The sequence below is a fragment of the Bombus pascuorum genome, chromosome 15 (genome assembly GCF_905332965.1).
Source record: "Bombus pascuorum chromosome 15, iyBomPasc1.1, whole genome shotgun sequence".
Taxonomy (NCBI): domain Eukaryota; kingdom Metazoa; phylum Arthropoda; class Insecta; order Hymenoptera; family Apidae; genus Bombus; species Bombus pascuorum.
In genome coordinates, this window is record NC_083502.1 from 4,858,759 (window position 1) to 4,883,678 (window position 24,920).

Below are 24,920 nucleotides of genomic sequence, written 5' to 3' on the forward strand. Positions count from 1 at the left end.
ACCTACGGAGCCAAGCCAGGTTGGCAGGTTTGAGGCTGGCAGGTAAAGTCGGTAGGCGGATCGAGGTTCATTGACCTCGGCCTAGCGGCCGACCGGATAGCGGGACCATGCCTCCCCGATTCTACGTTCTCCTTTTGCCTTCTCTACACCTTCCTTCCTTTCCTTCTCTTTCTCTCCGTCTTTGTTTCTTTGTTTCTATGTCCCTGGTGCACGGTTCGCGTGTTGCGATATCGGCCTCGCGATTGCCGGTCTTTCGGAAACCGGTGAGAGAGGTTAACTCTCGTAAGACGATCTCCGACGATGTTTTTGTGTCTTATAAGAAACTCGTCATGGTATATAATTGAAACCACTGCACAGATGATCCCACGTGAAATAGCGAGACGAATTTGTGGAACGAAGTTTTTTCGTCGACAACGCGTTTTCGAATAGACGGCATTTAAAAATTCAGGCTATGTGCGCGTACAGTCGATTATTGATTATCGGCCGCGCATCGCGCGCCCATTTCGAAACATAATTTCCGCCGGAACGATAAATTAAAAGAAAACTTGTATTCTACACCTATGATCGATGTTTTTTTTACATAGCTACGTTACTTGGAATGATAATACTTACATACTTCGATATTTATGGACATACGGTAATTAAGCAGAACGTTCAATTACAGTAAATGCATTCTTATCTGAACGAGTAACCGATCAATTAAAGCTAAGCTAAATGATAAATCGGTAATTAGTGCATGCTATATATATATTATGCGCGCGATAAGTAAGTAAATACAAGGTTGAATGAACGATTGAATAAGTGCACAGACAAAGAGGATAAAAGTACAGGAGATCCCATTGATTCGTCCACAGGTCGATCGCGTGGGAAACTGCAACTTTCACCCATGGGATTATGAGAGAGCTCGGATCTAGCGATTCTGGACTGCCGTTGACTGAATTGCAATTCTTAATGTCAGCATGCAAAGCTAGTATGCCTCGACCAGTTGATTTATCTATTATTTTCTCTTTATGTCAACTTTCAGTATACTATTGTATATATATATGTATTGCATACAACGGATACATCCGATTATTCTGGGAACACTTGAGTGTTTATGCTCTTCGTCCGCTAATTGAACTCAACTTTGACGATTTAATAACCGCCACAATTCAATTTCATTCGTTAACCTAGCCCCACACGATATAACAGTTGCGTGAAAAGGATAAAATAGGAAGAAACGATAGTACGTGGAAAGGTGAAAAAGTCGATAATGTAGATAGCTTTGAATATCTTCGTTTGGCGCACTTTGTGTTTCGTTTTTTACTCTGAGCCGAACTTTCACGATAATGGCGACTATCATGGAAGAATTATTCTAAAATTAGTCTTTTTTCTGGCTAAAAAGAAAATAGCTCGTAATCGTAAAAAGGGATAGGGGCAGCTATCATAGAACTTAACCAGAGTCATCGTAAATGTGAATTGTGGCGGACGACCTGGAAACCTTTAGGAAGGCGCATCGAGCCACGATCGAAGAATATCAACGAGAAAGAATGCGAATGCCGGGCCTCGCGTTGTCTATTCAAGATTCTTGGCTTTTCTTTCCTCGACCCTAGAGACTCCATTGGATCACTCCTCCTTTCTAATTTACGAGTAACCATGTTTTTCAAAAGTCTACTACAATCGCGTATTCTATTATACTATAATACTCTATAATATGATACCAATGTATATATGTTGTATAATTACAGAAAAGTATTACAATATATATTACTATATTACATTAAAACTATTTACGTTGGTATCATGTTATACCATACGTTTCAATATATTGACTATAATAATACTACTATACTAACTTAACACTAACCTTACCAGGTCAAATGACCGGTTTCAAAATTTAATTTGGAATTTTACATTCATTGTTATATCTTTTGTTCATCTAAATTTATATATATAATATAATAATAATAATATATATATGTTATATATTATTATATTATATGTGTATTATATATATATATAATATAATACACTATAATACAATACTATATAATATACCAGCATATTGCATTTGAAGTATTTATACTATTTTCTATATCATAGTTTTGATGGATGATAAGCTACTGATGAATAGACGAACAGAAATGATTAGTGAAAACCTAACCCCAATTTTATTAGTTTATTAGAAAGAAATTGATTTAATCGAATCAGGCTAGAGAATAGGTTGCATTGTGCAGTTTATATTTTAGCGAGGAGAAACGTGCGGTGCACATCGAAGGCTGACGATGTCGGCTTTATAAAGCGGAATCGGCTCTAACGAAAGGAAGTGCACCGCGGTGCGCTATGATGGTTGAAATTGGAACGGGCATACAATAAACCCTCATTGCTTGAAACAAAGCCATCTCGAGAGTTTGTCCGTGTTCTTTTTTATCCACAACGATTATAATCGATAATACTGAACCCCTTATGCAACCACTGCAACTGAAATATTAGAAATCATTCACGTAATGCTGTATGCTATTCAGTAATATCTTAGAACTAATTATGAAACTTATTAATAATTTACAGAATTAATAAAAAATAAGTTTAACCCGTAACTGATATCATTGGGTCAATGAAGACTATAGCAATCTAAGATTAGATTATTTATTTTTGGGAATTTTTGATTTAATTTAATTTCATTTAATTTAATATATAATAAAATTAAATAATCTAAATTCTGACGACCTGACATAAGTTATCATAGTTGTCTATAATCTAATGATACTGTTCGAAGACAAACAAAAATTTAAGTAGTTTAACGATATAAATGGTATAAATAATGTGATAAAAGGAATTAGAAAAATATTGTATCTTTATAGGATCTTTATTGGGAAATTTTCATTAAGGTTAGGTTATGCTGATGAATAGACGTTGGTCTAGTATTATAAGCCGAAAGTTCTGAGTGAATTGAGCAAGTCGGATCAACGAACGATGGCGACTGGTAGGCAATCGAGACGCACGTAAATAGGTGTGCCATTCAACCGTTCGACTTATACCTACTGTACTTGTAGTACGTGTCTACAAGGCCACGGAGAGACGAATGTTCGATTAATACCGCGGGTGAAGGGAGCTTCTTTAAGCACCGTTCACAATATTCTATTTGTTACGCGATCACTCTTCAACCCCTCGGGTCATTTCTTATATTTATTATCCACTTTAACCTATACACTTGAGAATGAAACAAGCTATAAATAGATGGTTGATTTTGAGGCATTTATATATTTTTATGAACATAACTAAAGAAATGAAATTTAAATAGAAGTTTACTTCATTTATCAAGTATTGTAATAAGCACTCTACTTTGGATGCCATATGTATTTTGACGCCTTTAAATTTCCCACGAATGTATGAAAATCCGTAGCGTAGTTATAAATATTACAAAATATTTAGTATCTCTTACGTATTAACCTCAAAAATAATTAAGTACAGAGTTTTAATTTTTGACTGTTCCTTCAATCGTGTAAAAATTAAAAATCGCTACTGTAGATAAATAGATTTCACATAGGACGACATCTATGTAAAAACCCATGAAGTTCGACAAAATTGCTTGCCGCCCTCATAGGGGAATGCTTTATTTAAAATGATTAAAATTGTGGATTTTCATGGATTTATGGGAAATTTTAAGATGCAGTGGGTAACATGTAGTGGATGAATCAAATTTTTGTATAGACCTCATTTTTTGTATTACGTACAAAAATATAAATTTGCACAAAGCACCGGCTCCCTAGAAACAACAATCGAGTTGAATAAGTTACCTCAAATATAGTGAAATTAATTAATCTAGGGAAAGTAATTCTCTCCATGGATACCTGAAAGTTTCGAAAACAGTGCCAAATACAGGCGCGACGTACGAAAGTATTGAGTCAAGTAAGAACTATTGTTTCGTTTTTATCTTTGTTTCTTTCGAGGTAAAAAGGTTAGCGATAGTTTTATAAAAGGATCGCATGACCATAAATGCTGCGGGTAGTGGGAAAAACAAATTTAATGCCATTTAAAGGCATGCTTTCTATGAAACTTCATAAAATTTCCATTTACAAAATATTACTTAAAGTACAGTATCAAAATACGTTCAAGAGAAAAAATAAACTCTAACTCCTAATTCTATCTTAAAATACATATAAATTAAATTTGATTTAACTTGTAGGGGAAATATTTGTATTACTTAACCTACACAATGTCATATGTCAAGTTAATTTTTTATGTACATATAAAATTCCATTGTAGATTTAAAATATTTTTTTCAACTCATTGTATAAATTAAAAATAATTAAAGTAGTGATTAATATTCATTATTTCAATTTGCATAAAGATTTACTATTCGGTCCGATAAACACCGCATGCTTTGAACTTGATCGTAAAATTTAAATGACAATTGCGAATCCTCTATATTTACTGACTTTTTTCAATAGAATGATTTACGGTATTTGAAGAAAATACAGAATACTTGTAAAACGTTTTAGGTATCAATCGTGTAACAGATGGAAATTGAAGATTGAGTAACCAATTTATCTCTTAAATAATTTTGAACACGTAATCTTATTAGTATCGACGCTGAGGGCGATTGCATCAGTAGAGAAGACAGTGCAGCGTGGCATGGATTTAAAGTTGAACGTTCGCACCTTGTTTCAATATTCGATATATGTATATATATTTCGGGTCATCGTTCTCTTTCTTTCTTTCTTTGGTCATGAGGAATCTAGATTGGACGACATAACCAGGACAAGGCTGTATTTATCGGTCATCCGTTATATGACACGTCAAGATTCTTTGATTCCGTCGTAGACGCAAATTACCGGCTATTAAGCCGGCATTATGTTCCTTTTTTTACAGTCGATGTCTCGCGAGCTCTTTTCACGGCTGAAGTCACGAAAAAATAGCGGAGAACTGACTTGAAACAATAAAAGATATTACATTTGGTACCCCTTGTATAATAATAACCTCGATTATTTATTACGAATTTAAATAATTCGTAATATGATGCTTAAATTATGAAAAGGAGATTTAAAAAGAACTTTCGTAGTACGAATATCATGTTTTTGGTATGTATACTATAGTTTTGGTAAGACTTTAAATATTGGATTCGTTTATATTAGGAAGGAAAAATGCAATTGGCCAGCAACAAGTCTCTGTGTCAGCAATTAAAGATTAAGACAGATTCCTGACATCAACTTCGCCATGTTAAAAAAAGTAGATCATGACCGAGTTACTTCTGCCTTAATTTAATTACCACACCATAGATGTACTTGTATGTGACTAAGAAATAAAACCATGGAAACTACATATATTGTAATTGTGAACCGTCTTAATAGTACTTCTATAGATCGTACTTGCAACGTTACAAGATTAGCCCTGAGTAATTAGACGCCTGGCTATATGTGTTCACATCAGACAGCCGGTGAAAGTGATTTCTAATCATTGAGACGTGTAAAAGTCAGACGTGTAAAAACAGTCTACTTTACGACTGTAGCATTGGTACAATGAATGCTTTATGTGTCCAGCTGACCGCTCTAGTATGGACTCTGATAAACATAAAATCTCATTTGTGCCAGACAATTGAATAATTGTTCCCTCGAGGACGACCAACCGACCAGCTTGGTAATTACGGGATACCTTGATTGAATTTATCTATTTTCACGCAGGTCGAACCATGGAATCTCAGATAGAAAGAAAAGAAATATTAGAAAAGTTATTAGATACTTCAAATCTACTGTGAAAGTGGAATTATATAGGATAATAATATTTAATAGGATAATAAGTAATTATATAGGGAAAATTTTAGAAATATAAGAAAAGCTGCTAGATATTTACAATTTTCTTTAAAAACAGAATTATTGATTTTGCGAGTTACTTTAACTAAATTTATAGATTGATATCCAGTCACCATGAAATAGAGAAAAATTTGGAAATATTAGATAAGTTACTAGATATTCGAAACATAAGGTTGTTTTTAAAAACATAATTATCGAATTTTAATCCATGTTTCTATGGATGATGGCTTTTATCCTTTTAATTTTAGTCAGTTTTGAAAATGATGATCCCAGGGTTCTAATTTTCGAAAATTTGTTGGTAATTTTCTCAATAGAAGTCTATCGAGGCTCTTGGTTAGAGAAGGTCGCGAGAGGATCGTGCAAAAAAGATCGTGGCGTGGAACGAAGGTAGGCGAGTGCAGTTCTCTGGGTTTCCTCCCCTCTTCGACTCTCCTCCACGATTCCTGATCGAGTCTCGCTGAGTCTGGCCGAGTCTACCGACGTGCTGTCGGTACCAGGGCGCACCGCCTGGTACGAGCGGTGCACTGCTCCCCCTCCAGCCCGTCACCCCCTTGGCTATGCTTGTCTTAGTTCGATCCATTGCTCTTCTCCGTCACTCCTGTTACTGATACAGCACACTTCTGTTCATGATGTACGCCGACAGAGATGAGAAAATTCGCAACCTGTGCGAGAACACAGAAAAGCGGACTGTTGCCATCGCCTTTCAATCGACTTGTTAAAAGACATCCTATAGTGCATATTTAAAATAGTTAGAGGATAGATACGAGTCTGTAATATAATTGAATTGGATTGGACTAGGTTTATGGGACTTGTTTTTTAGTTATGTCAAGGAATTTTTATTTTTATAATGTATGGTCATTTTTATAATATTGAAATAGAGATGAAATGGAGTGCAAAGAATAGGATTTAAAAATACATTTCTTTTCTTTTGAAGTACCATAAATATAGAATCACATTTGAGTAATGATTACAAATGAAATAAATTGAATTTGGTATAAGTACAGTCGTGAATGTAGAGTAATTATGAAGTTGGAATAGGTCAGTAATACGATATGGTCATAAATCTCTGCATAGTAGGATCATGGATATATGAAAGTACACATTAATTGCATCAACGTATGAAAATAAAAAGTAAGATGAGATGATGTACATATCCCATATCTTGTAAACTTGTTAGAGATTTTAATTACTTCTACGTTTGTTTAACGACGTTTTATTCCATGTTTAGTAACATTTCTCGTGAATCGAAGGTTTTATTTCTCGAAACTACAAGCATTCGCTGGAAATTCCAGGAAAATTTACTTAATATTTATATAAACACGATTGCTATATGAAACGTGTCGTTCTTAGTTCCGCAAAGCATCGTATATTTTTCCGCCAAGAACACGTTCTTGCTGTTTTCGTGACCAGGAATAATAAAACTCTTCCGAATTAGATATGGCCGCAAAATGAAAACATTGATACTTTTTATCTCATATTTGCATCTACCGGTTTTAGACTTTCTATCGTGTGACTTTTGAATATCGCTTCTTAAAATTGATATTAATCTTGTTGGACTCATTTCTCGGTCAATGACACTGTGTCGTAGTATAGTCACTAAATCTTAACCTTAATTAGTACAGGAATTCCAAAAACATTTTCCTATATGGCGACGTGTCCTTGTAATTTTGTGGTAGTAAGAGCCAATATTATTGAGCATACGTCATCGAACGAGAAAGGCTAAGCATCCTGTTGATGTTATCCTTGAAAGGATGCACATATACGGCAGGTAGGTACGTGCTAGATAACTGATTCCAGCTAGATTCCGTTGAGATTCTATCTGTTCGGTGCCAGTCGGTACCGTTCTATCTCCCATCCATGGGCGATACTCTTTCTGTTTCTTCGTGTTGCCTTTTTCGTTACGCCACGCCATAAAAATTCTTCGATTAATTAGTTCAATTGAAATTTAGCCCCGTAACGAATTCTTGATATATTCTATTTTGGTCTAGTAATTTTTTTTAGTTATTTTTGGTATGTATTTAAAATCCAATGGAAGCATAGTTAGATTATCCTGGAATTGAACTTCATAAAGTATATGTATAGAATTTTGTGAAATAAAATTTGATTTTTATAAAATTTTTATAGAATGCTACAGTTTCAAGCAGGAATTCTATAGAATAAATTTATTATCCTTTTTAAATCTATTTTGCATACGCTTCGAACGTTTGAAATTGCTGGTGACTTTTTTATTTGTTATTAACGCGTTGTGTATTGAATAAAAAAATAATGCCTCTTATGAATATCAAAGAAGCTTAAAGTAGAAGATAAAAAGAAAGTAAGATCATGAATTAGATAACGTCGCAGCAATTCGTCGTGAAAATATCTTATGTTAAAATTTTGTAATTTGCGTCCTCGTAATTGCACTCGTAATTATAATCGCGCGCACGCACGCAATATGCATTGGGAACGGGGCTTGTTCTCATGTATTGAGAAGCCCGTCTCGTTTGTTCCACAAATTTCATAGAAAGTCAACCGTTTGAATGAAAAAAATTCGAAATCGTTGCGTTGCTGTTTCCCCACTGCTCTTTAGTTTAAAGAAAAGTTAGTAGCAAGCGCTTAATTGGTGTTCTGACATACTCTACTGCGATCCATTTAAACAAAATCCCTCATCAGCGATATCTTAAACGATGTTAAATTAAGTTAATCACACCTGTCATCTCGTACATTAATATTTCACACAGTAAATCAACTTTCATCGTTTTATGAACTTTTCTAGTGATATTCACTAGATTTGTATAGCAAATTAGAAATTTTTCAAAAAAGGCATTAGATATCTACGTTGTTCAATTATATCTACTCTACATTCATTTAATTTCGTATTTATACAAGTATATTTAGTTCATAAAATTTTGAAATGTCTATTATGATTGTTTTACTATTTCAAATTAACGAGAATATTAGACAGTTTCATTGATAAAATTATATCTTTGCTGAGATATTTGAAACATTTGTCGCATGCAATGTTACGTTTACAAAATTCTTCAACTTCTTGGTTATGTTTTTGGTTATTTCTAGTTAAAGAGAGCACGTACTCTAATCTATGATATTATGCTAGATTACTTCCTTCGTGCGGAATACATTCATTACGAAATATAATTACATAGTATCAAAGGCCTTTTATTTCGTTCAGAATCTAGAATTCATAGATCATATCTTATCTATGAATCTATGGAAACAGGTTTATCCAGGAATCGAACGCTATAATTTTGATCATCCTGTTCTCGCGGGACGAAATGTGAAAAAAGAAAAGGAATCTTTCGATTCCTCGAAAAGGACTCGATTCGTTCGCGCGGGAACTTCGATATATCTCGAGATGGAGCTGCCAGCATCCATTGAACCTTTCACCCATCACGCCACTGATACATCATGTTATTAAGTCATGAATATTCCTATTTCGTTATAATTCGTTACTTTTAGATTAGAAATAATTTGTATATTCCTAACGATCTCGCCGTTACAAATTAATCAATATATTATATATATATATAATTAACCAATATACCGATATATCAATAGCTAAATTATTATTTATTACACCAATGAATTTTCCATTGAACGATAGACTATAGAGTACTAGAGATTTTTTTTAGCGCCAGAAATGGAACTGAAAAGAACATTGAATAGATATTAGAAAAATGAAAATGAAAATTGAGAAGATGTTAGAAGTAAAAAATTCGAAATTAAGAAAAATCAGTAAACTGCATGATTACCTAGAACTTTTTTTGTTTTTTATTTGTCTTAAGGTTAATAATAATTGTTCTTTTTTTGTTTTTAATAGCTGATGGTAGCGGTTGTGGCATCAATAGTTTTAGATGCATGGACGGCACCTGCATACCAAGCACTTTAGTCTGCAATTATCAAAAAGATTGCGAAAGTGCAGAAGATGAATTTCAATCGTGCAGTAAGTATTTGCTATATTTATACAAAATTTGATAAAGCTAATTTCTTTTAATTATTTCGAGCATTTTTAAAACTAGTTTAGAAAGATTGAAATTGTTGCTTGTAAAAAACCAGCGTCCGGTTAAATTCAATGTAAAAATTGTAGTACTGGTACTTCCGGTATTTTGGTGCTTCCGGAAGGAAGATTCGAATCCTCTTTGGCGCATTTCCGGCGCTACTTGAAGAAAAAAGTACGTTCAACGAAAAATTGCTATTATATTCGATATTCTTATATAATTCATGATTCTCTTTTGTACTTGGATTTTTAATCACTGGTTTTCATAATAATCTAAGCGCTATGTATAGGATTATATAATCTATAAATTGATAATTGGTTAATCTTATTGTTGCAAATATATACTGGTGGCAAATAAATACTTCCTTTATACTACTACTACTACTTCATACTACTACTTCCTTTACATCAAATTTAATATAATTTAATTTGTAGTTGTTTCTCAGAATGAAGATTTGGAAGTCGTCTGATATTTGTAGTGCTTCAAAATATTAGAAATATATTTTCAAATTTTATGTGATAGAAAAGCAAAAAATAAAACTTTTCATAATAATCATCTCTCCATTGGAACTCCAGCTACTAGGTGTTTCAAGAAAGTGATTCTGTAATTTCTTTTTCTTCTTGAGACTCTGCTAATATTACCAACACAACTAGTATGATAATACTTGACAATTAAGCTGCATATAATATATGACATTCTGATAACAATGCATTAGATCAGTTTTATCTTTGTGTCTTTTGCAGTGTGCAAATAACTGAAGAAGACATCAGCATGGCAATGATATAATTACTATTAATTAACAAATTCATGAGAAACACTAGTCAAAAAGTCATTGATATATTCGAAAATGATGGATAATTGGACAATGACTGATCGACGAATATGTTTGCAGCACCACCAGACTGTGAAGCTGGACAGATCACTTGTGGTCAATACATTTTCAACAAGACTTACTGTATACCTCCCCATCAAAGATGTGATATGACTGTTGACTGCGTTGATGGGACTGATGAAGCTGGTTGCAGTGAGTATTTGTTTACTTATAAAAATTATTCAATGCAAAGATATAATATATATTCACAGCAAGAGTAACAATAATAATGCATAATTAATTTTTAATTTTGTTTTCCTCAAGATAAAACTAATAAAATTCTTATGTAGCACAAATAGTCATATAACAGAATCATATTTAATGATAGAAGATACACATCAGCACGTTACCACCACGTGCATGATAATGTAGCTTCATTTGATCGTTAGATTGCGCAGAAAAATATGAGAAAAAGAAAAAATAAGAAAAAATATTCTAAAACTAGATTATGATTAGAAAAATTTCTAAGTCAGATTACTAATTAGAAACGTTGAAAAGATTACAGGAAATGCCAACCGGATGACTTCCGGTGTGGTGGTTCGACACCAGAGCTTTGCATTCCAAAAGAGAAAAAATGTGACGGCTACCTAGACTGTCGAAACGGTCGGGATGAGGAGAAATGCGAGAACAATGCGAAACCAGCCTGTAGGTTGGATCAGTTCAGGTGTAATTCCACGCAGCGTTGTATTGAACAATCAGCCAGATGTAATTACAAGGACGACTGTGGAGATAATAGTGACGAGGAGGGATGCAGTATGTTTCATTTTTCTATCTACTTTAGACGCACAATTTTTCAAGCTGGGATTTCTTTTGTATCTAAGAATCTTTTAGATCTAGAGATTTTTTGTATATAAAAATTTATGGCTAATGATGTTTCTAATTCGAAAGTTTTCTGTTTTTAATGATTTTTCGTGTATAGAGAAAATGTTATGTTTAGAATCTTTTATGACTAGAAGTTTATCGAAATTAGGGATTTATTATATTCCAAGGGAATCACCGCAGAATTATTAGAGTTTGATACTTTCAGACTTCCAACCTTGTGCAATCAACCAGTTCCGTTGCGCGAATTCACTTTGCATACCAAGATCCTACGTCTGTGACGGTTACAAGGATTGCCACGATGGATCTGATGAAAAGTCCTGTACCACGACCGCCTGTCCTCCAAACAAGTTCGTGTGTCCTAGGGGATCGCCTGACGGCAAACCACTTTGCATAGATCGGTCTCAAATTTGTGATGGGAAGTCTGATTGTGAAGATAAAGCAGACGAAGAAGCTACTTGTTGTAAGTGTTATATATCTTTTATAGGAGTCATTAGTAATTATCAAATATTACGTGGAGCTTGTAAATCGGAACACATGGTAACATAGGCAAGAAAAGTTTGGTTATTTCTAATATAATCAATGGTATGAATAAAAAGAATTTCACATGTGCTGCGTTATTCTGTGTAAAACTTATGAGTTACACTGTAATGAGTTTTTGGATAAAAATATCTATTTTCTTTTCTGTTTTAATTGGTACGCTAAAATATGGATCTTCAGATCAGGTACAACTCTACCTCTTCATTGGATTTTTGCTCAACATACTAAAGATTTAATTAAAAATGGAGACTCCATAACTGTTTACTTTCTTTGTTTACAGCATCAGTTATATGCACTTCATTATTGTGTCGATACAAATGTCGAGCATCTCCCACAGGAGGAGTTTGCTATTGTCCTCCAGGCTGGGTTCTTGCGAATGATTCAACGACTTGCATAGGTACATCAATATCCTTCTGTAAATGAACAAGAAAGTTAGACGAGCTTCTTATTACCATTTCTCTGTAGATCGTGACGAGTGTTCGGAATGGGGCTTCTGTGAGCAATTATGCCAGAACACAGAAGGTTCATACACCTGCAGTTGTGCTCCAGGTTTCACGTTGCAGGCACGCAACAAGTGTCGAGCCCAGCAACATCCTGGTGTGAAACTGGAACTATTAGTTGCTCAAGAAAGAGCAGTTTGGAGAATGTCTTCTAGTGCTGAAGATAGAACTATTGTCGTCAACACAACTGGAGCTAGCGGAGTGGATTACTTTTATTCCAGGGATTTACTCTTTTGGAGCGATGTGAAGACCAAGAAAGTGCATTCAGAACCCTTAAATGGGGAAGGTTCCAGCTCTAGAGTTGCTATATACTTGACGAGTTCATGGGGACCAGTCGCCATCGCCGTGGATTGGATAGGAGAGAAATTATACGTGGTAGATTCTGTAGTCCAAAAGATCGATGTTCTGGAGTTAGATGGAAGGTTTCATGGAATCGCACTAAGTTCCAATTTGACTAATCCAGCGGATATTGGTCTGGATCCCACAGTAGGCTTGATGTTCATAGCCGATAACAAACAAGTTCTAAGAGCAAACATGGACGGAACCGCAGATTTCCCAATTGTCTTCGAGGCAGCGTACAAAGTATCCGGCATTGCTGTGGATGTAATTGCTCGAAGAATCTTCTGGTGTGATTCTCAACTTGATTATATCGAGACTGCCGATTATTTTGGCAGAAACAGAGTAATGGTGCTTAGGGGGCAACAGACACCGTCTCCAACGAGACTGACTCTCTTTGAGAATAAAATTTACTGGACAGATGGCACGAAACAAGCTATCATGAGTGTAGACAAAACAGATAGTGATACTATTCACACTGTCTACAAAATGAGGGATGCAAAGGCTATAAAGGCTCTGCATCCTTTGACTCAGCCAACGGTTTCCAATCCTTGCGGGAATAACAATGGTGGCTGTCAACATATGTGTATAGTAACTGCGGCCAGCGATCAAGAAAATAGGTTAGGCTACCGTTGCGCTTGTGATATAGGCTGGAGATTATCCAGTGATCAGAGGAATTGTAATTTGGTCCAGGAGTTCTTAATGTACTCACAGCAAAGATTCATTAAAGGCAGAGTTTTGGATCCTGTAATGGAAGGATTCAGCGATGCTATTTCGCCTGTGGTTTCTAGGAGAGCTAGATTCGTTGGTCTCGATTATGATGCGCATGATCAGTACATCTATTACAGTGACGTTTTGCAAGATGTGATTTATCGAGTTCGTCAAAGTGGTACAGGCCGGGATGTTGTGTTAGCTAGTCAGAACGAAGGCGTGGAAGGTTTAGCAGTTGATTGGGCTGCCAAGAATCTGTACTATATCGATTCCAGGAAAGGAACACTGAATGTCTTGAGCACCAGGAACGTAACTTACCGCAGAACATTGCTAAAGAATTTGAAACGACCGAGGGCTATTGTTATTCACCCTAACCAGGGATATATCTTCTTCTCTGAGTGGGATAGACCTGCGAACATCAGTAGAGCTTATACCGATGGTTCCAACTTAGTGGTCTTCAAAAATTTAACCTTGGGCTGGCCCAATGGCTTGGCCATTGATTTCGCGAAAGACAGACTGTACTGGTGCGATGCTCTTCTAGATCACGTGCAACATTCCAATCTGAATGGTACTGATGTGCAAACAGTTAACTCTAGACTGATCAGACATCCCTTCTCCATGGCTATTCATGAACAGTGGATGTACATTACCGACTGGAGATTGGATGCCATCATTCGACTTCATAAGGAAACTGGAGAGCAAGAGACCATTCTCGTACGTCAACCTGAAACAAATAGGCTTTATGGAGTAAAAGTTTACAGTCGTGACATTCAGACTTCTCTACCGGATCACCCTTGTTCTGTTGATAATGGGGGATGTGAAAAATTGTGCTTCGCTATTCCCCAAAACAATACCAACAGATACGGAACTGCTAGGTTAACCAGAGTCTGTGGCTGCCCGTACGGTGAACGTATTCAAGCAAATGGCAAGACTTGTGCACCTGATCCAGAAGCTGAACCACCTCTAGAAGCCTGTCCTAATACTTGGGACTTCACCTGCGCTAACCAAAGGTGTGTGGCACACGCCTGGGTCTGTGATGGTGAGAACGATTGTCTGGACAACAGCGACGAGCGAAATTGCACCAAACCGACCTGCGCTCCTAACGAATTCCAATGCAAATCAGGTAGATGTGTTCCCATGAGCTTCCGTTGCGATGCTGAGAACGATTGTGGAGATTACAGCGATGAAGCTGATTGTCCAAATGTAACTTGCAGTTCTAATCAATTCGCCTGTGATAACAATAGATGCATACCTAATACCTGGAAGTGTGACTCTGAAAATGATTGCGGAGACAGTTCTGATGAGGGAGAATTCTGTGTGGCGAAGACTTGTTCCTACTTCCAGTTCACATGTCCAAGATCGGGACATTGTATTCCACGATCTTGGGTCTGTGATGGTGACAATGACTGTTTCGACCAGCAGGATGAGGTGGATTGCCCACCAGTCACTTGTTTAAGTACTCAGTTCACGTGTGCTGACCAAAAGATGTGTGTTCTCGACTCTTACAAATGTGATGGCATATCGGATTGCAACGACGGTAGTGACGAAGTAGGTTGTCCATCCCTAGCACCGGATCAATGTAACACCGACAAGCAATTCCAGTGTGTTAGCTCAGCGATTTGCATTCCAAGAAGCTGGTACTGTGACGGGACTGCAGATTGTCCAGATAGATCTGACGAGCCGGCCTCTTGCGGCCAGGTTGGCTGTCAGCCAGGTTTTTTCAAGTGTCGTAACGAGAAATGTGTGTTCAAGGCGTATATCTGTGATGGCAAAGACGACTGTGGCGATGGATCTGATGAAGACACTGAATTGCATGCTTGCACTGCGCCTGAATTTAAATGCGACTCGCAGCAATGGAAATGTCCGAACGTGACTGATAGATGCGTGAATATAAGCAGCGTCTGTGATGGCAAGTTTGACTGCCCTAATGGCGCGGATGAGGGTCCAGCATGCGATTTCGAGGAGTGCAGAGGGGCTTACTGCAGCTACCATTGCATCCAGACACCTCTTGGAAAGCAATGCACGTGTCCTCCAGGACAAGAGCTTGGCAAGGATGGCTATGAGTGCCAGGATGTAAACGAATGTGAGCCTCCAGGACGCTGCTCTCAAACCTGCGTTAACATCAAACGTGGCTACTATTGTGGCTGTGTTGACGGATATACTTTAGAGAAAGATAAGCATACTTGCAAGGCGTTCAATCGCAGTGCTGCATTCCTGATCATATCTAACAGGCATACTATTCTTGTGGCTGATCTACAAGAGCAAGCATTAGAAAGAGTGCCCATCAACGTGGAGAACGTTGTTGCAACTGCTAGTAATATGCACACAGGTACCATCTTCTGGTCAGACATGAAACTAAAGAAAATATCTAGATTGGACAGAAATAGCGATCCTGTGGATGTGATTTCAACCGGGTTGGATCTGGTGGAAGGTCTTGCATATGATTGGATAGGTCAAAACCTGTATTGGTTGGATTCTAAATTGAACACCATTGAAGTAGTCAAGGAAACAGGTACAAATAGAATGATATTAGTAAAAGAAAACATTACTCAACCCAGAGGTATGTGCCTGGATCCTAGTCCTGGGGCAAGATGGCTCTTCTGGACAGACTGGGGAGAAAATCCTCGAATTGAAAGAATTGGTATGGATGGTACCAATAGATCAACTATTATTAATACCAAGATTTATTGGCCAAATGGTCTTGCTTTAGACATAGCAAACAAACGAATATATTTTGCTGACAGTAAGTTTGATTTCATCGACACTTGTCTTTATGATGGAACTAAAAGGATTCAAGTACTGGCTGGATCCCATTATCTGTTGCATCCTCATTCTTTAACCTTATTCGAAGATACCATGTATTGGACAGATAGACAATTGAACAGGGTATTATCAGCTCACAAGTTCTACGGTGTGAACCAAACAGTAGTATCTCACTTGATATCTCAGCCTTTGTCGATACATGTTAATCATCCTGCTCTGCAGCCCATCACTCCAAATCCTTGCGCAAACGCCACCTGTGCTCACTTATGTTTGCTATCTCCAACGAACCCACAAGGATACACGTGTAAATGCCAAGTTGGATTCAAGTTACAGTACAATGGACAGTGCACAGAAGAGGAAATGCCTTATTTGATGGTCCTACGAGGTTCTCAAATTGTGGACGTCTCTTTGATACCAGGAAGCACTAAGACTGGTTATATAACTCCTGTTGTTGGAGTCGAAGGAGGTAAATTTATAGACTATGACAGAAAGGAAAGAATGATATATTGGTTACAAACTAAGGATGACGATGATGAGAATGGTACTATTTACACGACTCCTTATAATGGTGGCAACAGAACAGAGTTCCCCAATCCTACTGGCGAGAGTGGAATCGTTGGAGCGCCATCAGCGATGGCGTTCGATTGGTTAGGAAGAAATCTGTTCATCGGAAACAAATATGCTTCCAATATAGAGGCCATAAAAGTAGATGGTAAAATCAGGTATAGAACGATAGTACTGGTCAATGATGGCAATAAGACGTCTGTAGCGAAGCCAAAGGCTATGTGCGTTGACCCTCTTGAAGGACATATATTCTGGGTAGATGATGGTAGCTTTGGTATCCCTATGAAGATCGGAAGGGTAAACATGGACGGTACGAACCCTATCATCTTGGTGGATAATGTAGGAAGACCAGAGGCTATCACGATCGATATACCTAGCAAGACTATCTACTTCAGTTCACTCTATCCAGCCAGAATTACGGCAATCTCAACAGATGGACGAAATCTGAGGACCATTGTGTCGGAGAACATAGCATTGCCAAAAGCACTTGCTGTTCACGATAATAAGCTATACCTTCTTGATCCTAGCTACGATAAAATAGAAAGAGTAGACCTACCTGGTGGAAGTAATCCTACTACAATAATCGACAACGACTCTGAGTTGAAAACTTTGACAATTTACAAGAAACGCGTCACTGGAGATCATCCATGTTTTATAAGGAATGGCGGCTGTGAACAGATCTGTCTCCCAGCTTCTGGAGGCACCAGGGTCTGTGCTTGTGGCATGGAGTACCGTAAAGTCAACGACACTTCCTGTGAACCCTTCAAGAGCTTTGCAGTGGTTACCCAACTGGATGTCGCCAGAGGGTACAGCCTGAAAGACGCAAAAGAAGCAATGGTACCAATCGCTGGAGTGGGTCATCATATCCTCCATGTAGATGTCTACAGTGCTGGCAATTGGATTTACTGGGTAGAATTCAATCGTGGAATGTGGAATGGAATATTCCGCGTTAGACCAAATGGCACTGAGCTGCAGCACGTTGTGAAACAAGGAATAGGTTCAAATGGCATTAGAGGTCTTGCTATTGACTGGGTAGCTGGTAATATGTATTTCACCAATGTGTTTCCCCATGACAATTATGTAGAGGTTTGCAAACTAGATGGTAGCAACAGGAAAGTATTGGTAAAGAAGACCACAGATTCCCCTAGGGAATTAGCTGTGAATCCCATTAAAAAGTATCTCTATTGGATAGATTATGGGCAGTACCCACGATTAGGCAAGGCTTATCTAGATGGGAGCAACTGGACGCCTATAGTTACTTCGGGTATCAGTACTCCACGTGACATAACCATCGATCCTGATACACACGATGTCTATTGGGTAGACTCTAAACAAGACACCATTCAGAAAGTCTCTTACACCGGGGGAAGCCGTCAAATTATCAGGCGAAACTTACCCAATCCCATGGGTGTAGCTATTTATGGTGACTATGTCTATTGGGTGGATAGAAATCTAGCCACAGTGTTCAAGGCTAGCAAACAAAGTGACTTTAGTATGCCAACGATTGTGAGGTCGAATCTTCCCAAATTGAGAGACATTGTCATGTTCGATCAAAAAAGTCAACCACCAGATCCAATGAATCCCTGTTCGTCAGAGGGAAACGCAGACTGTGCGCAACTCTGCTTTGCTATGCCTAAAGAAAGTACGGTTCCTTTTAAGTGTGAATGTGCGGTTGGTAAGCTAGCGGCGGACGGTAAGAACTGCGAGAACATGGAGGAATATCTGGTGTTCGCTACGAGGACAGAAATTAGAGCCATTGGTCTGGACCCACAGAATACTAGCGTACCATTTAACTCGATTGGAAATTTGACCAACGTAGTGGGTGTGGACTTTGACTATCGCGACAAGAAGCTATTGTTTACCCAGATCAGGCCTTGGGCCAAGATAGCTTGGATGCAGGCAGATAATCCCTCCTCCTCTGAGATTCACACGTTGATCAGCAAAGGAATCAATCCTGAGGGCATTTCTTATGACTGGACGCAAAAGAAAGTTTACTGGACGGACTCTTCCAACAATAGTATATACGCAATGGATCTGGATGGGTCGAATCTTGTGATGATTGCCAGAGTGGATAGACCTAGAGCCATAGTAGTCGATCCTTGTAATGGATCTTTGTACTTTACTGACTGGGGTCGCTTTGGAACATCTGGGAAAATTTTCAGGACCACCATGGCAGGTTCTTTGAAGAAAGCTATCATAGATAAAGACCTTTCTCAACCCAGTGGCTTGGCAATCGATTATGAAGATCGTATACTCTATTGGACTGATGCAGTTAGGGAGAAGATAGAACGCTCAGAGTTGGATGGAAGCAATCGTCAGATCTTGGTCTCCGCTACGATATACCCATTTGCTATAACAGTCTTCGGAGAGTATATTTTCTGGACGGACCTTCAGCTAAGAGGTGTATATCGGGCTGAGAAACACACTGGAGCAAATAAGGTTGAATTGGTGAAACGTTTGGAGGATTCGCCTAGAGACTTGCATATCTATTCAGCAGCTAGGCAACAGTGCAAGGTAAATCCTTGTAACATTTCAAACGGTGGTTGTGATCAGTCTTGTCATCCAGGAATAAACGGCTCAGCAGAGTGTAAGTGTGACGATAACAGTAGACTGGTGAACGAGGACAGAATGTGTGTTCCTAAGAACGTAACCTGTGACTCCAGCAAGTTTGCCTGTAGAAATGGCCGCTGCATTTCAAGAATGTGGGCGTGCGATGGTGACAACGACTGCGGTGATGGTTCTGACGAAGATATTAACTATTGTTCTTATCATTCGTGCAGTCCCAATGAGTTCAGGTGTAACAATGGCAGGTGCATCTTCAGAACCTGGAAATGCGACCACGAGAACGACTGTCGCGATGGTAGCGATGAGGAGGGTTGTGTGTATCCTCCTTGCGCTCCTGGAGAGTTCACTTGCGCCAACTATCGTTGTATTCCACAATCACAGGTCTGCAATGGCGTTAACGACTGTAAGGACAACGTTACTTCGGATGAGACCCATGAACGCTGTCCTAGGAATACCACGTGTCCTCCTAATCATCTGAAGTGTGAGAAAACTAATATATGTGTAGAGCCGTATTGGCTTTGCGATGGGGATAACGATTGTGGGGATAATAGCGATGAAAATCCACTGCACTGTGCTCAGAGAACTTGTCCCCAAAGCTCCTTCAGGTGTCCCAATCATAGATGCATTCCAGCTACTTGGTACTGTGATGGAGACGATGATTGTCTGGATGGCAGTGATGAACCACCTGGTTATTGTCAATCAGAAGGCAGAACCTGCTTTGGAGATCTGTTCACTTGTGATAATGGCAATTGTATACCTAGAATCTACATCTGTGATGGGGATAATGATTGTTTAGATAAATCTGATGAGGATGAACGTCACCAATGCAATGAGAGAAAGTGTGACGAGGAGACTGAATTTACTTGTACTGCGAATAAGCTGTGGAACAGGGCACAGTGTATCCCAAAGAAGTGGTTGTGTGATGGGGACCCAGATTGTGTAGATGGAGCTGATGAAAATGTGACCTTGCACCACTGTCCCACTCCAACACCTTGTGCTGACAATCAATTCACATGTGACAATGGTCGTTGCTTAAATAAGAATTGGTTGTGTGATCATGACAATGATTGTGGTGATGGTAGCGATGAAGGAAAATTCTGTAACTCCAGATATAAGCCTTGCACTAGCCAGGAGTTCACTTGTCATAACTTTAAGTGTATCAGGAAGCAGTTTCATTGCGATGGTCAGGACGATTGTGGTGATCATTCTGACGAAGATGGATGTCGTAAGTGATATAACATTATCGCGTAGTTCTTAAAATAAGATTTCACTTTAAGAAATAAATTAACTTAAGAAGATACTAATACGTTGAATTTATTTACAAAATGCTTAATGACGTATTAAATTATTTCTTCTTCCATTTATAGCACCAAAGATAAAGAACACGGTCTGTCCAAACCCAAAGGACTTTATGTGTGCAAATGGGAACTGTATCGACATGCAATTAGTCTGCAATAAGGAACCCGATTGTGCAGATGAAAGTGACGAACCTGCTCACTGTAACATAGATGAATGTGCTGCTGTGGAAATGAATCAATGTGCTCACAAATGTATTGACACGCCAACGAGTTACTATTGTGAATGTAATCCAGGTTACAGACTCTTGGAAGACGGGAAAGCCTGTGAAGATATAGACGAATGTATGGAGACGCCACAAGTGTGTAGCCAGCAGTGTCAAAATACACCAGGGAGCTTTTACTGCAAGTGTAATCATTATTGGTACGAACGTGCTGCTGACGAGCATACTTGTAAGAGAAGAGACAACATCATACCTTGGATTGTCTTCACGAACAAGTATTATGTTAGAAATATGTCTATTGATGCTTCTAACTATAGCCTGATGCATCAAGATCTTATCAATGTTGTTGCTCTGGATGCTGATTACGCTGAACAAATGCTCTACTTCTGTGATGTTACTGCTAAAACAATTTTCAGGTAAATTTACGAAGCTATATTATTTAAAAAGTGATCAGAATAATTCTCTAATCTTTTTATATGATATTTTTTTGCAGAGCACCTATTGCAGGAGGAGAGAAAGAAGCAATCATTAGACACGATAGTCTTGGTTTGGAAGGAATAGCAATTGACTGGGTAGGCAAGAAACTGTACTGGCTTGACCGCCATGCTAAACATTTGGATGTTGCTGAGCTTAATGGTACCAACAGAAAGACTCTGTTAACTGGCATAGCTGACCCACGTGCTATTGTTGTTCATCCTGGCACAGGATACCTGTACTTCACTTCATGGCACCTTCAGGTGATTTTCATTAATTTTAAATCAGTTTCAATTACAAAATATGAATCAAGCCTATGAAATATTACACTCAACAAAATAATTTCTCTAATTTTAAGGCTTACATAGGCAAAATGGGAATGGATGGCAGTAACTTCACAAGAATTCTCACTTGGGAGGATGATATAGCTTGGCCTAACGCTCTGACTATTGATTACTTCACCGATAGAATCTTCTACGCAGATGCTCATCTAGATTACATTGCATTTGCTGACTTGGAAGGTCATAATAGGCGGAAAGTTCTTTCCGGGTCTGCAGTACCCCATGTCTTTGCCATTACTGTATTCGATGATTTCATCTTCTGGACTGACTGGAACCTAAAGGCAATCAGCAGAGCAGACAAATTTTCCGGAGCTAATTTACGAGTACTTAGAAATACCACTCACAGACCATACGATATCCACGCGTACCACCCTTTGAGACAACTGCCCTATAACAATCCTTGCATTGAGAATAATGGTGGTTGCTCTCACTTGTGTCTAATTTCACCACCTGCAAGTTCCTACCTATTAGAAGGATACGGTCAACCTGGCGTCACGTCATACAAATGCAATTGCCCGAATCAATTCATTTTAAACAAAGATGGAAAGACATGTCGAGCTAATTGCACTGCTGGCCAGCACAGATGTGGTCCTCCGGATGAAAAATGCATTCCGTGGTATTGGATGTGAGTACGAAACACATCTAGTGGTCTTATTTTCATTATCAAAATTAATTGTTAATTAACTATAATTTCTGTTCCCAAGTAAAAAATACAAAAGAATGAAATAGATTTAAACAATTATTTTTTATGATTTTATGGCAAACATTTGGCAATTTAGACATATACTATTATATTTGGAAACATCATGCATTCATGGATTAACGACAAAGTTAATTATTTTAAAGGTGTGATGGTGAAAAGGATTGCAAAGATGGTTCAGATGAACCCACCAGTTGTGTAGCTCGAGTGTGTCGACCCAGCGTTTTCCAATGCGCAAATGGTAACTGTAGACCCAGTGTAGCTGTCTGTGACGGTGCTGACGACTGTGGGGATAAGAGTGATGAAGCCAACTGTAACTTAGAATGTGGCGAGTTGGAATTCAAGTGCAAATCCAATGGTCGTTGCATTCACGAATCTTGGAAGTGCGATGGGGATGCTGATTGCAAGGATGGCAGTGACGAAGACCCCGCTATTTGTCGTAAGTCTTCTTCTCCAAATACCATTATAACCAGTTATAACCAACTATATATATCACATGAAGGTTATTAAATACTCATAATACCTTTGTCTTATCATTGCAGATAATCGACCATGCGATCCAAGCACAGAATTCACTTGCAAGAATGGCAGATGTATTCAGAAAGTATGGATGTGCGATTCTGACAATGACTGTGGCGATGATAGCGACGAGCCAGCCTACATGTGTCGTCAAAAAAATTGTACCACCGGTTGGCAGCGTTGTCCAGGTCATGCCAATTATCGTTGTATACCTAAATGGTTGTTCTGTGATGGCAAAGACGATTGTCGCGATGGTTCCGACGAGCTTCCCGAGAATTGTCCCAAGTGTGATCCTGAAATGGACTTCAAATGTACCAATAATAGGTGTGTGCCTAAACAATGGCTCTGCGATTTCGCTGACGACTGTGGGGATGGCAGTGATGAAGCTGAAGCCATGTGCAAGGATCGCTATAGAGAATGTTCAGAATCTGAGTTCAAGTGTGACAATGGCAAGTGCATCGCCTCCAGGTGGAGATGCGATTCTGAAGACGATTGTGGTGATAACAGTGACGAGAATGGCTGTCAAGAATTCGTGTGCAAAGGAGATACATTCCAGTGTGCAAGTGGCCACTGCATCGCATCATATCTAAGATGTGATGGCACACGTGATTGTAGAGACATGAGCGACGAAATTGGTTGTCCGCCAAAGTATCCAGGAGGAAGATACTGCCCACAAACAAGATTTCAGTGTGATAACAACCTTTGTGTCTATCTTACTGATATATGTGATGGAAGCGATGATTGTGGTGACGGTTCTGATGAAAATGCTAGCATGTGTGGTACGATTTTTATTTCCTTCGTCTTTTATATCTATGATATTTAAAATACCCTACCTCTGAACTTCTAATAAACAATCAGGATGTTACTTCATATTTTACAGCAAACTTCAAATGCGATACAACTAGGAGATTCCAATGCGCCAATCATAAGTGCATCACTAAATATCAATTGTGTGATGGCATTGACAATTGTGGTGATGGTTCTGACGAGAACAATATGACCATGTGCGCATCCAGAATCCGTCCATGTGATGCCATAACAGAGTATACTTGTGCCAATAAGAAATGCATCGATCGGTCGAAGCTTTGTGACTTTGCCGACGACTGCGGAGATTCCTCTGACGAACTTGGTTGTCGTAAGTCTAAAAATTTCGTTAACATTATGTTTGTGTTATTATGTTATCTAAATTGCAAGTTTAAAAATGTTATTAATAACAAATATTCATTTATTTCTCTCATAGATCACAATAAACCCTGTCTGGAAAGCAATAAAGGCGGCTGCTCTCATTATTGTCACAACATCTCTGATGCAGGATACATCTGTGCTTGTTATCCCGGTTACATAATCGCGCAAGATGACCGGAAGCATTGTGAAGATATCGACGAATGTGCTACTGGCCAGCACCAGTGCTCTCAGCTTTGCACTAATCTAAATGGCACTTATTCCTGCTCCTGCAGGCAAGGATTTGAACTGTCTGACAATCGCAGTGGCGTCTGTAAAGCTCTGGACACTGATATGATGATCCTATTTGCTAATGGTCCTGGAATTAGAGCTTACGATCCTCGTAACAAAGAGGAAATTGACGTTATTGCCAATGAAAAGAGGGTACAGGCTCTGGACTTCGATCCCAAGTCGGAGTATGTGTTCTGGATCGATGGTTATGATAATTCCATTAAGAGGTCGTACATGGTGAACGCTAAAGGTGGACAAGTGAAGATTGGATACGCCCAGGATCTCAATATAAAGAGTAATTTCTTTGCTTATAATTTTACGCTGTTATGTTAAGATATATTCTACTGTCAACACCTACACACTTTCAATACGTTATTTATTATTATATATATGGTACTATAGTGCATATATTGGTATTGCAGTCGTATAGATATACTATACAATCAATTTAAGATATACTAT

General features: G+C 38.3%; 2 protein-coding genes and 1 long non-coding RNA gene across 3 annotated transcripts in view; all 3 read left to right on the plus strand.

Moving 5' to 3' along the window:
* Positions 1 to 24,920, plus strand: part of LOC132914490 (large ribosomal subunit protein eL37) — a 67,319-nt gene that overhangs the window by 32,828 nt on the left and 9,571 nt on the right. The gene's annotated exons all lie outside the window — the stretch shown is intronic.
* The window catches only part of LOC132914458 (low-density lipoprotein receptor-related protein 2), a 38,839-nt gene that overhangs the window by 10,549 nt on the left and 3,370 nt on the right, over positions 1 to 24,920 (plus strand). Inside the window, exons 2-14 of the mRNA XM_060973583.1 lie at positions 9,607 to 9,729; positions 10,677 to 10,808; positions 11,154 to 11,408; positions 11,683 to 11,937; positions 12,295 to 12,411; positions 12,480 to 20,678; positions 20,821 to 21,388; positions 21,466 to 21,709; positions 21,805 to 22,412; positions 22,634 to 22,926; positions 23,030 to 23,785; positions 23,887 to 24,141; positions 24,247 to 24,753. Of these exons, the coding sequence (XP_060829566.1) occupies positions 9,607 to 9,729; positions 10,677 to 10,808; positions 11,154 to 11,408; positions 11,683 to 11,937; positions 12,295 to 12,411; positions 12,480 to 20,678; positions 20,821 to 21,388; positions 21,466 to 21,709; positions 21,805 to 22,412; positions 22,634 to 22,926; positions 23,030 to 23,785; positions 23,887 to 24,141; positions 24,247 to 24,753 (12,312 nt within the window). The remainder of the gene's footprint in view (positions 1 to 9,606; positions 9,730 to 10,676; positions 10,809 to 11,153; positions 11,409 to 11,682; positions 11,938 to 12,294; positions 12,412 to 12,479; positions 20,679 to 20,820; positions 21,389 to 21,465; positions 21,710 to 21,804; positions 22,413 to 22,633; positions 22,927 to 23,029; positions 23,786 to 23,886; positions 24,142 to 24,246; positions 24,754 to 24,920) is intronic.
* Positions 3,662 to 5,305, plus strand: LOC132914670 (uncharacterized). The gene is made up of 2 exons (XR_009659641.1): positions 3,662 to 5,060; positions 5,115 to 5,305. It is a non-coding gene; the product is annotated as an uncharacterized LOC132914670 (long non-coding RNA).